The sequence below is a fragment of the Mustela lutreola genome, chromosome 13, assembly GCF_030435805.1.
Source record: "Mustela lutreola isolate mMusLut2 chromosome 13, mMusLut2.pri, whole genome shotgun sequence".
Taxonomy (NCBI): domain Eukaryota; kingdom Metazoa; phylum Chordata; class Mammalia; order Carnivora; family Mustelidae; genus Mustela; species Mustela lutreola.
In genome coordinates, this window is record NC_081302.1 from 34,344,353 (window position 1) to 34,356,789 (window position 12,437).

Consider the following 12,437-nt stretch of genomic DNA (forward strand, 5'->3'; position numbering starts at 1 on the left):
TCCCGTAGGCATTCTCTCTTGGTGCCCTGCTCCCCTTCTGTAGCAGTATTTGTTTAGCTGCTGTCTAGATTCTGGCCTTTACTATCTCAGTATAACCTGATAGGTTTTGATGCATATTCTAGCTGATTTCCATGATAGCCATCAGACTCGAAACACTGTGCTCTATCTACTTTGAGGACTGGTTTCCAGAGAGCGGCTCACTCCACTGTCTGTACTTTCTTGCCATGTTGTATTCCCAGCCTTCCCGCAGTGGTAGCTCCCTGATGCGTAATCAGTGACTTTAGTTTATATCAAAATACTGCCAGTACAGTACCTGACAGGATTATGATATAATTACCTCATATCTAACAATTTCTCCTGGCCACCACACATTTCCAGAGACTTATTTTATAGCTATGCAGTTTTGTGTGTCTCCTCATGTTCTAGAAATGTTTGGTTTGTTATAAACTTCTATGATTCCAAGAGAATCATAAAAACAGAGGGATAGATATGATAGCAAGAGGTCTTTACTTGTTCCTTATTGGTAAAAAAAAAAAAAAAAAGGTCAGAGAAATGTACTTACTATTTAAAAGAAAATATGCCAGACTTCTAAAATATAGTGGGAAAAAGTACATATTTCATTCTAAAATACAAATTCAAGAAATTAGATAATAATAGGCCTATATGATACCTAAGAGATGTAAAAAAAGTTAAAAGGACATACATACACATCTAAAATATTATGATGAGATATTTTATTGCTTCAAATAAGAGTTTTATTTGCCAGGTACCACAAAGATATTTGTAATTTTAAAGATGATGAGAAAGACGAACTAAGCCAAAACACTTATGAAAATCAAAATAATTTAACCTAGTTGTACTAAGTGCTATACAAGTCCACATAAACAGAGGCCCACAGAGTACAATCTAAAAGAAATTCATGTGTCTTTTATGCAACTCAAAATCGAGGAGAGTTAACATTCCACAAGATGGACAACTGAGATTTAGCTGCTCCTTCTGTGAAATGGGTATAAGATCATCACCAGTTCCTGTGAGGCTTAAAGAAATCAGTATTTTTTTTAATGAAAGATTCTATTTATTTATTTGACAGAGATCACAAGAGAGGCAGAGAGAGAGAGAGGAGGAAACGGGCTCCCCGCTGAGCAGAGAGCCTTTTGCCAGGCTTGATCCCAGGACCCTGGGATCATGACCTGAGCAGAAGGCAGAGGCTTAACCCACTGAGCCAAACAGGAGCCCTAAAGAAATGAGTATTAAAAAATTCCAAAGTCGGGGTGCTCTCTGCTCAGCAGGGAGCCTGCTTCCCCTTCTCTCTCTGCCTGCCTCTCTGCTTACTTGTGATCTCTCTCTGTCAAAATAAAGAAGTAAAATTAAAAAAATTCCAAAGTCATACATAAATATTAAACATTCTTATTATTAACTGAAAACTCTAGATGGCACAAGCATGGAGGAATAATTTAAAGCTTTTCCTTTCTTTGATTTCTTAGTTCCTAAATATACTTGGTTGAAAGCAATCTATAACTGATTTGTAAGTATGTTAGTATAACATAATTGATCTGAAAATTTTTAAATATTAGGGAAGAAAGAAGCCATAAAAACTCAAGATACTATTATTACTGATATATAATTGGCTTGGTTTTGGCACACTTTCTTATTAAAAAGTTTTCTTAGAAAGATTTTATTTATTTGAGAGAGAGAGAGTCATTGAGAAAGAGCACAAGTTGGGGTGGTAGGGGAGAGGCAGAAGGAAAGGGAGAGGCAGAGTCCCCGCTGAGTAGGGAGCCCAACAAGGGGCTCTATGTCAAGACCCTGGGATCATGACCTGAGCTGAAGGCAGACGCTTAACCCACTGAGCCACCCAAGCACCCCTGGTTCTGGCATACTTTTAAAAGTATAGGTAAATTCGACATTAGCAATGAGTTATTTTTTGCAATATTTTACTCCCTGAATTTCCTTGGACTTGAATTCACTTACCTTTATATGGCAAAAATAAGCATTCTAAAACTTTATAGAGAAAATATGACTTCTCTTGTATGTGCATTTTAGGTTTTCATTACAATAACTGTCTTTTTTTTTTCTTTCTTCTTTTTTACTTGAGAATGACTTTTTAAAAATTATTTTATTGACATAATAATATATTATTTGCCCCAGGGGTACAGGTCTGTAAATTATCAGGCTTACACATTTCATCGCACTCACCATAGCACATGCCCTCCCTAATGTCCATAACCCAGGCACCCTCTCCCTATCCCCCCACTCCCCCTAGCAACCCTCAGTTTGTTTCATGAGATTAAGAGTCTCTTATGGTTTGTTTCCATCCCAATCCCATCTAATAATTGTCTTAAGGGGCGCCTGGGTGGCACAGTCAGTTAAGCGTCCAAATCTTGGTTTTGGCTCAGGTTATGATTTTAGGGTTTTGATCTTAGGGCCCTGATCTCAGAGTCATGAGATTGAGCCTTGTGTTGGGCTCATGCTCAGTGCAGAGTCTCCTTGGTCTTCTCTCTCTCCCTCTGCCACCACCCCCCGACAACCCACACGAGCGGGGACTCTCACATAAGTAAATAAATCTTTTTAAAAAATTCACCTAAACTCACTAAATCAAAACAAATTTTAACTGGAAGAGCATCACTAAGGTGAGAAATGTATAAATCTAAGAAACAATTACATCTTCATCTAAAGAAAAATTAACTTAGGCCATCACTATTTTTTTTTAGTCATGCTGATGTAAAATTTAACTACATAGGTATATAAGAAAAACATGTAAAAGGTATCCTTAAGAAAATGTCAAAACAGTTAAGTATGAACCAAAAGGAATGACACACATATAGAAATATGTAATTTGTTTGAATTCTTTATGAAGTGGATTGCCTAAGGGGCACTTGTGGTGCTGAAACGTCCTGAAACTTTCCGAGAAATCACAAAGAACATACAAGTTAGGATCTGGGAACATAAACATACCATAAAAGAATGATAATTATACTGTGACTTCACTTTTAGGAAACCTGGCTAACCGCATGTTTGTGATACACAGTGCAGTACAAGGCAAGTATTCTGGGCTAATGGGAGCCCAACATTCAGGCAAAAAATGGGGCTTTGCATAGTCTAGAAACCTTAGTAGGAGCAGTTAGTTAATTCTGGTTACATACTAACTGAAATGCCTGTAGACCCTGAAAGATATTATCAGAAGCACTAAGTAAAAGGGTAGAAGAATCTCAGGTCTTAGAAATAGATATCTCTCACAAATGTGTATTATTTTTGAGAGGCTCGCTACCCATAGAGGTTGCTTGTGGGTACAGGTACCATGTCCAGGGTTTTGGAAGAAGCTTTGTTTTAGAGAAACTTGACTTCCTAGTGGTTAGTTTTAGATAAAATGAAACTGTTCTTGGGTATAAAGAGTGTCTTTAGTTAAAATGATATCAGTTGTCAGAGGGTATTTTACTATCTGAGGGAAGGGGATGAGGCTATACTAAAGGTTAGTTCCTCAAGTTTTCTATTTGACTATTCTATTTGACAGTTTCAGGTGCAGTTATAATTGAAGATGGTAAAGGACCATAACAATCATTCAACTGAGTACTTACTACGTGCTAAATACTGGGCTAACGGCTAATATGAAAAATGAGGCACTTTACTGGCCAAGTCATATGCATAATTATATAGTGATGTGAACATTAACAAATATTTTAAAAATTATTGGAAAGAAGTAGAAAAAAGGGATGAATTTTTCTTTGTCGAACTTTGAGAGAACTTCAAAGAATACATAACATTTGAATTGACTCTTGACACAGAAGGAAAAGAGAAAAAGGAACCATGACCATTAAGTTATGTGTTGTTACACACCAGGAATGTTACTATAGTATTTAATTCTCATATAGTCCTGCAGAGTAGACATTACCTTTACACACAAGGAAATGGGGTTTAGAGGGGGTAAATTATTGTCACAAGAATCCATAGCTACGAAGTAGTAGAGCTGTGATAGGACAGCTGTGATAGTCTTCTTGTCTGACTTTGGCTTTTCTCACAGTATTTAATATGGAGGTGACATAAAGAATATAAAAATTATTCCAACCTTACAATTTAACAAGTGCCCTGAACACATACATACACATATATACTAGAAGGTAGAATGTAATTCTGGACCAATCCCATTGTCCATCTTCTCCATGTTTATACCTAGCACACTGAATGCTACTGGAGAAAAATTGCTCAAAATGGTATGACTATAAACACATGGTGTTTCAACTTGGTTGTTATTGGATATTTCCATAATACATATCACTCATTTACTGTGAAGCTGTTTTTTTTTTTTTTAAGATTTTATTTATTTATTTATTTGACAGGCAGAGTTCACAAGCAGGCAGAGAGAGAGGAAGGGAAGCAGGCTCCCTGCTGAGCAGAGAACCTGATGCGGGCTGGATCCCAGAACCCTGGGATCATGACCTGAGCCAAACAAAGGCAGAGGCTTTAGCCCACTGAGCCACCCAGGCGTCCCACTGTGAAGCTGTTTCAAAATTCTATTTTCTTCAAAATTCTGATGCTAGCAAATCTGTCATTAGAGCACAGCCATTGGATGGGAACTGCCTAAATTCTTACCACCAAACCTAGAAACTCATTTTTATCTTTACATAATCTTTATTTCTATCTTCAAAATGGAAAAGGCGCCCTCCTGTCTAAAATTAAATCCCATAACTTGCACTCTGGATCTCCTCCTCCCCCAACACTTTGCTCAATTGGTATCTTTCTCTTGCTTGTCCCTACAATGTCTCTCTCCACCTGGCTCCTTCCCATCACTGTTTAAATTGGATACTCCCTAATGGTGAGAGGTTAAAGCTCTTGACCTCATGCCCCTCCCCCCATCATCCTATAGTCTCTGATTTAAACAACTTAAGGTTTATCTATCTTTCCTATGACCACTTTTCAACTTCTATTCATTCATTAATTCACTGCAGTCTGCTTTTTGGCTCCAGGAAAACTGATGTACCATCTCGTTAAGTTCAGTTGACACTTCCTTTTTCATCTTTGTTTGATTTGGCCCCTTTACAGACCATTGTCACTGGTCAGATTCTACTCTCATTCTGATGTTCTTGCCACTTCTCTGGTTATGGCACCTTCTAATCTGTGTAAAATTTTTCCTCTGCCCATCCCTTAAATGTTGGTGTTCATCAAGATTCTGCCCTAGACCTTTTTCTGCTCTCATTCTATGTAGTTCATTTACCAGTTCATTTAATTCCTTCCACATAAAGCACTATCTTTACTGGATATATCCACTTAGATATTTTTTTGAGCTTTTCTTCTCCAACTCTATTTCTCCCACATGCTTTGTGGCACCACCAGAAACCCAGGATGAAAGCCGAAACCTTGGGCATCAATCCTCATACCTACTACTCTTTTCAGCATTCCCTAGGTCCAGTCACCAAGCCCCATGATTCTCCTCTCTTTCTTTCTTTCTCTCTCTTTTTTTTTTTTTTTTGGATTTATTTATTTGAGAGAGAGTGAGAGAGAGCAAGAGCTCTCAGAGGCAGAGGGAGAGGCAGACTCCCCACTAAGCAGAGAGCCTGATGTGGGCTTGATCCGAGGACCATGGGATCATGACCTGAGCCGAAGGCAGATGCTTAACTGACTGAGCCACCCAGGTGTCCCTGATTCTGTTTTCTAAACAGCTTTCAAATTAGTCCATTCTTGGTGGGCACCATCATCACCAGTCTGGTTCAAGACACCATCATAACTCACTGAAATACTGGAACGGCTTCCTAATCGGGGCTCTAACAATTACCCTTAATACAGTTTCAAAAGAAATCACAAAAGGGCTTTTACATTAGCTTCTTAAAATTAAGCACAGTATTCTAGTAGACATTTGGCTGATTAAAGATCCTTTTCCTACTCTTGAAAACTTATATTCTGAAGGCACATGATGAAATATATACACAGAAAAGCAGAAAGAGAATTTCTAAATCAGCAAATCTTACTTCAAAAAAGCAAAGATGAGTGGATAAAAATGGATGAAAAATGATAGCCACTTAAGAAGATTCTTGAGAGGTACACTCAACAAGAAAGAAGACATTTTAAGGAATTACATTTCTTATATTCAAAACTGAATGCTGAACTTGAAGCTCTGCTGCTGTTCTCCAAGAGCAAGATCCTATCAGTTGCTCTTTGGCTTTACCTCCTTTTTACCTTATTATTTAAGATTTATATTATTTTATATTTTTATACCTAAGGGGTCTTAGCATAAGTGAAAATATGTAAGGGTAAAAAAGATCACAACCTGCTTAAAGGAAACCGAAAAAGTTATTTGGAGGCATCAAAAAATGAAAGGAATAAAATAGACTATAACACCTGGATAAGATATTCAGCTCTGAGGTTTTTTGGCAATTAAGATAAAAAGGAAACACATTAAATTACATAGTTTTCACTTTCTGACAAAAAGAAAGCATATAACCTTCATCTACAGAGGCAAAAACTTTCCTGGAACTAATGCAAGCAATAATTCATCATGAAATTCTTGTCTAAATGGGACTAAGGAAAAAAATCATAAACTTTTGCTTCAGAAAAAAAAAAAAAGCATTTGCTTTTAGTTTTGACAGTAAGTATGTAATCATGGTTGAGCTCCTTAACTCTTATCAGCTTCAGTTTTATCTGTAAGAATGGGGACAATAAGATTTAATTTTGTGATATTTAACTTTGCTACTTTTAAAGTGAGTAATTAAGCACTAATATAGAAAATAAAACCCTTTAAGGCCATGCCTTAATGTCCTAGAACTGTCAACTTAGAATTATCTCCTGTTTTTTTTTTTTTTTTAATTTAACACATACTTGATAACTATGTAAATGAGTGGATGATCTCATTTCCTATTACATGACCACCTAAAGTCTTATCAGAACTAGATGACACTGCTTAAAAAGGTAGAGACAGTGGTGTCCAGTGCAAAGAAGACAATAAAAAATTCAAAATTTTGCATTTGATCACATGTGGATTTAAACTCAGAAAAATTTAGCTGATTAAAGCAGTGACTCATATTAGACAATTTTCCCAGGGACCTGCCTAGTGTGGGGCAAGCTCTCATGTGCACTGTGCATGACTCTGAGAATGGGCCTCTCCTACATTTTGTGCCCTAGGTGTTTGCTTGCCTCAGCTTAGTCTCAGCCCTGATTTTCACTTTTAAAAAAATTATATTTATCAGAGGTATTCTTATTCAACTGTTATTGGCTATTTTAAGCATTTGACTTTCAGAGCCATAAAATGAATAAATTAATTTTGCAGACTCCTCCTTCTCCTCCTCATGACCTGAGCCAAAGTCAGATGGTCAACCAACTGAGCCACTCAGGCACCCAGACTCTCCGTTTCAGGTCAGTACTTAAGTGAATAGTCAAGCACTGTCCTGGGTCATCTACCATTCTTTTTCCATAAAAGCAGTTTACACTTGCTTTTGTAGCTGCATGTTCTATTTAAGTTGGCTTTAAACTGTTTCTTGGAAAAAGATAAAAAATTTGTATTAAGTTTGTTTTATTAGACTTTAATTTTTATTTTGCTTTGAAAATAAAAAAGCTCCTTTTCTTTAGATGTACGGCATTAAGAAAAATCACAATGTTAGATTATTAAAATATAATTGTCAAAATGAAGATACTATCAAATATATGAAAATTAACTGATAATTAGATATGCATCCTTGCAAATTTCATTGATGTCATTCAGTAGATTTATCTTGCTAGTACTTAATTTCCATGTTTAAACATACTTCCTTCTAAACTCATGTAATTCTCAGCCTACTAAATAGAACTTTTAGTTTTTATTTGGACTCATGAATAATGTGATTCCAAGCATGATGCACAAAATATAGAAAGTTGCTCATATATTTTTCAGAGTCTAGCACAATCTTCTAAAAACAAATGAGAATTGCCACTCTAAAAAAATACTTGTTACGCAGCTTTAGAAAAAAGTTGGTATGCCTGAATGGACATCAGCAGTTTCTTTCTATCTATCTATCTATCTATCTATCTATCTCTTTCTCTTTCTCTCACTCTCTCTCTTGCTTTCTCTCTCTGTATCTTTCTTCTCTGAGAGTGTGCGTGAGTATGCGTGCAAGTGGCGGGCACGGGGGAGAGGCAGAGGGAGAAAGAGAATCTTTTATTTTTTTAAGATTTTATTTATTTATTTATTAAAAAGATTTTATTTATTTATTTGGCAGACAGAGATCACAAGTAGGCAGAGAGGCAGGCAGAGAAAGAGGAGGAAACAGGCTCCCTGCTGAGCAGAGACCCTGATGCGGGGCTCAATCCCAGGACCCTGGAACCATGGCCCAAGCTGCAGGCAGAGGCTTTCACCCCCTGAGCCACCCAGGTGCCCCAAGAGAGAGAATCTTAAGCAGGCTCCACACTCAGGGTGGAGTCCAAGATGGGGCTAGCTCTCTTGACTCTGAGATCATGACCTCAGCTGAAATCAAGAGTCAGAGACTTAATTGACTGAGCCACCTAGACGCTCCTGTGATTACTGTTTCTTAAATATTCAATTTTTAAAGCATCTGTGAAAATCCACATAGTGAATGAATCAGGCTTCCCCAGTGAAGAAATAATTATTTGAGGGCAGAATCTTAGGGTCCAAGTGGTAGCAGATAAGGCCTGAAAGTCAGAGAAAAAGAATAAGTATCTTCAGAGAAGCTCTTCCTAGTTTGTATCACCTGTTGTTAGATCTGGTTATCTATGCAAAAGTCATCTCTCAAATCTAGTCCAGGGACACCTTCTTATCCCTTTTGCCTGTCATATAAAATACACCTTTAAGAGAACCTACTTCAAAGGCAATTTCTAAGACAGAGACAACCCTACAATTCCCTTGACACCATTTCTAGGATATGCACCTTTGAACTGCTTCTAGTAATATTCCCCAGTTCGTTTCTCTCAATAATATCCTTCCAATAATTTCTTCCCAAATTCCCGATATATCTTTCCCAGTCTAGGAAACAGTGTCTTCAGGATACTCATAAACAAATGATCTGTTTCGAGCATTTCTTTCTCTGTTAGGATAGCAAAATGGTAAAAACATTGCCAAGACAAGGCGTAAAAATGCACGAGACTAAAAAACTAGGCTTCACAATACCAACTGCTGGTGAGGATGCTGAACAGCTGGAACATTCATTCACTGCTGACGGGAACGCATAATGTATAGTCATTTTGGAGAACAGTTCGGCAGCTTCTTATAAAGTTAAATATACACTCTCCATAGGACCCAGAAATCCTGCTTCTGGGGTATTTACCAAGAGAAAAGGAAACATCTATATCTCTATCTATATAGATAGTGATATAGATATACTTTAAAGATTTTATTTAGTTGACAGCGTAAGAGGGAACACAAGCAGGGGGAGGGGGAGAGGGAGAAGCAGGCCTCCTGCTGAGCAGGGAGCCCCATGTGGGGCTCCATCCCAGGACCCTAGGATCATGACCTGAGCCAACGGGAGACGCCCAATGACTAAGCCACCCAGGCGCCCCAGGAAACTTATATTTACACCAAAACATGCACACAATCATTTATACAGCTTTATTATTTATAGAGGTCTCCAAATGGAAACAACTCAAATATCCATCAACTGGTGAATGGATTAAAGAACTCTGGTACATCCATACAATAGAATATTACTCAGCAACAAAAAGGAATAAATGACTAATATTTGCAACAATATGGGTGAATCTTTTTTATGGTAAGTGAAAAAAGTTGAGTCTGAAAAGACTGGTAATTTCATTTATACAACACTCTGGGAAAATGTAATATGGTTTGTTGGAAAAGGCAAAACTAAAGGGATAGAAAACAGATCAGTGGTTTCTAGGACTGGAGTTGGGGAAAAGAGTCAATATTAAAGGGGCATGAGGGGCACCTGGGTGGCTCAGTCATTAAGCATCTGCCTTTGGCTCAGGTCATGATCTCAGGGTCCTGGGATTGAGGCCCACATCAGGCTCCCTGCTCAGCGGGAAGCCTGCTTCTCCCTCTCCCACTCCCCCTGCTTGTGTTCCCTCTTGCTATCTCTCTGTCAAATAAAGAAAATCTTTAGGGGCACCTGGGTGGCTCAGTGGGTTAAAGCCTCTGCCTTCAGCTCAGGTCATAATTCCAGGGTCCTGGGATTAAGCCCTGCATCGGGCTCTCTGCTTTGCGGGGAACCTGCTTCCTCCTCTCTCTGCCTGCCTCTCTGCTTACTTGTGATTTCTCTCTGTCAAATAAATAAATAAAATCTTTAAAAAAAAACTCTTTAGGGGCACCTGGGTGGCTCAGTGGGTTAGGCCACTGCCTTTGGCTCGGATCATGATCTCAGGGTCCTGGGATCGAGTCCCGCATGGGTCTCTCTGCTCAGCGGGGAGCCTGCTTTCCTCTCTCTCTCTCTGCCTGCCTCTCTGCCTACTTGTGATCTCTCTCTGTCAGATAAATAAATAAAATCTTTAAAAAAAAATCTTTAAAATAAAATAAATAAAATGGGCATGAAGGAATTTTCTGAAGTGATATAACTATTTTACATATTGACTGTGGTGATGGTTATAAACTGGGTGTGTTGGTAAAAAAATCATAGAAATGTATGCTAAACAGGGCATGAATTTTACTGTATGTGTATCATATTTCAGTAAGTCCGCTTCAAAAAATAAGAAAACTGGGGTTATCTCCTATTTACTAACTAACTGGCTTTACTCAAGCCACTTGAAACACATTTCGCCTTTTATAAAATGAGGAATTTTATATTAGCTCTAAAAGATTTCTAGGAGAAATAAGAAAAAAATGCTTCATGGACTCTAAGCATACATAGAACATATGGGCAATACAATGATGAATAAGACAGAGATACACTAAAGAAATTTACTGTCTAGTGAGATAAGGAGGTAAAACAAATCATTATTAAGTAATATGGAAATTCAGTGACAGAAATTGAACAAGGCAATAAGGGGGCAACAAGAAGGGGCATTCCAGGAGTAAGAATTAACCCAAAGAATAAAGTATAAATTAATTCATAAAGAATAATGAAGCATATCACATATTCAATATAAAGGACCAGATGACAGTGAGATGCAAACATGAGAAGTCATTAATGCACACGGACAACTGGGATCTAGTAACCTTAATGCAATATGGACTCTGAAAAAGCTGAAAGTAAAAATTATGACAAAATGAAAAAAGTACCTCACGATGATTTAGAAGTTGTTCTAAATCTAATGCCATTTGGTTCTTCATCTGTAATAGAGCTGACTTTTCTTTATTTAAATTGCTGAAAAAAAAAAACACCAAGTTTTTAAGAAGTCATCATATTGGTGTAAATTTCATTAGTAAATAGTAAATAGCAAAAGGCTAAAGACAAATCTAACAAATCTGTTTGAATTAAAGAGAAATTAAATTTATAGTCCATAAAGATAGCAGACCAGCCACCATAATGTTTGATTTCATCAACAGCTAATTATTTTCTAAGAAGACTTTTTCTTTTAATAATCATTTGACAGTGCAAATGAGATATGTTCTGAGAATCCTTTCCTGCCTGGTAAGGGCATAAAAATTGGTGTTTTAAAGATGATTATTTACTCCTGAAATGTAAAAATGATGAAGTGGGATTTATACAAAAGCTAAAAAGTATGTTTGGGGAAAATATTAAAACTCAAGACACTGGAAGTCAAATTAAAACATTTATCCTTAAAACAAAAAGTAGCATTTTATAATTGACCATGCACTAAATTACAAGGCATATAATTAAGTTAGACAAATGAATCAGATATTCAGTCTGTGATTAACAATTTTTGCCTCCAAATTCTTAGCTCTATCTTTAATTTCTAAGTCTGTGTCAAGAGTTTGCCTTTGACAGGACCGATTTTCTGATAGGAAAGGGTAAGAAGCCTAAACAGAAGAACACATTAGGATTTTAAGAGAGAAATATTTGAGGCCTGTTTTGTACTGTCTGGAGTTTTATTATTCAACATATAAAAATTAATTAGAAACACTGAATGAAATACTCTTTGAAAGTCACTGGAATGAATCTCCTCAGCACCACATCAAGACTTAAGAAAAGCAACAATGAATCAAAACAACATAATTTCATAAATATCAAAACAAAATCTGTGAAGGTAAAATTAGTGAGGATTGTTTTGTTGAATAGGTAAGATGTTTTAAATTATTCTTTAAGAAAATGGAAAGCCACCAATTTTTAAAATATCAGGCAGTTTTTTTTAATATTCAAGAACAGTATTAAGTATTCTGAAAGAACTGGTAATTCTATGGACTTAAGAGGAAAAAACTCACATTCTCCTTTTTCCTAGTAACTGAACTTCCCCAAGGAAGCACCATAATTTGTCCTCTGAGAGAAAAACAAGATGCAGTTCTGACTTCTGCTTCCAACTGTGACATTGACTCAAGTGTGTGCTATAAAGCACAGCACACAACCACCCTACTAAGCCTCAGTTTTCACATCTGTAAAAGTGGAAAACAATAC

At 37.0% G+C, this 12,437-nt stretch overlaps 1 protein-coding gene across 2 annotated transcripts in view; it reads right to left on the reverse strand.

The window, feature by feature from the left end:
* Window positions 1-12,437, reverse strand: part of PIBF1 (progesterone immunomodulatory binding factor 1) — a 196,281-nt gene that overhangs the window by 16,836 nt on the left and 167,008 nt on the right. Inside the window, exons 16-17 of one of the 2 annotated variants that reach the window (XM_059144437.1) lie at window positions 11,144-11,228; window positions 8,190-8,610 (exon numbers count right to left, since the gene is read on the reverse strand). In XM_059144437.1, coding sequence (XP_059000420.1) covers window positions 8,464-8,610; window positions 11,144-11,228 — 232 coding nt within the window. In that variant the 3' untranslated portion in view covers window positions 8,190-8,463. Of the gene's footprint in view, window positions 1-8,189; window positions 8,611-11,143; window positions 11,229-12,437 lie in introns of those variants that run through there. The other variant, XM_059144436.1, reaches the window with a different exon arrangement.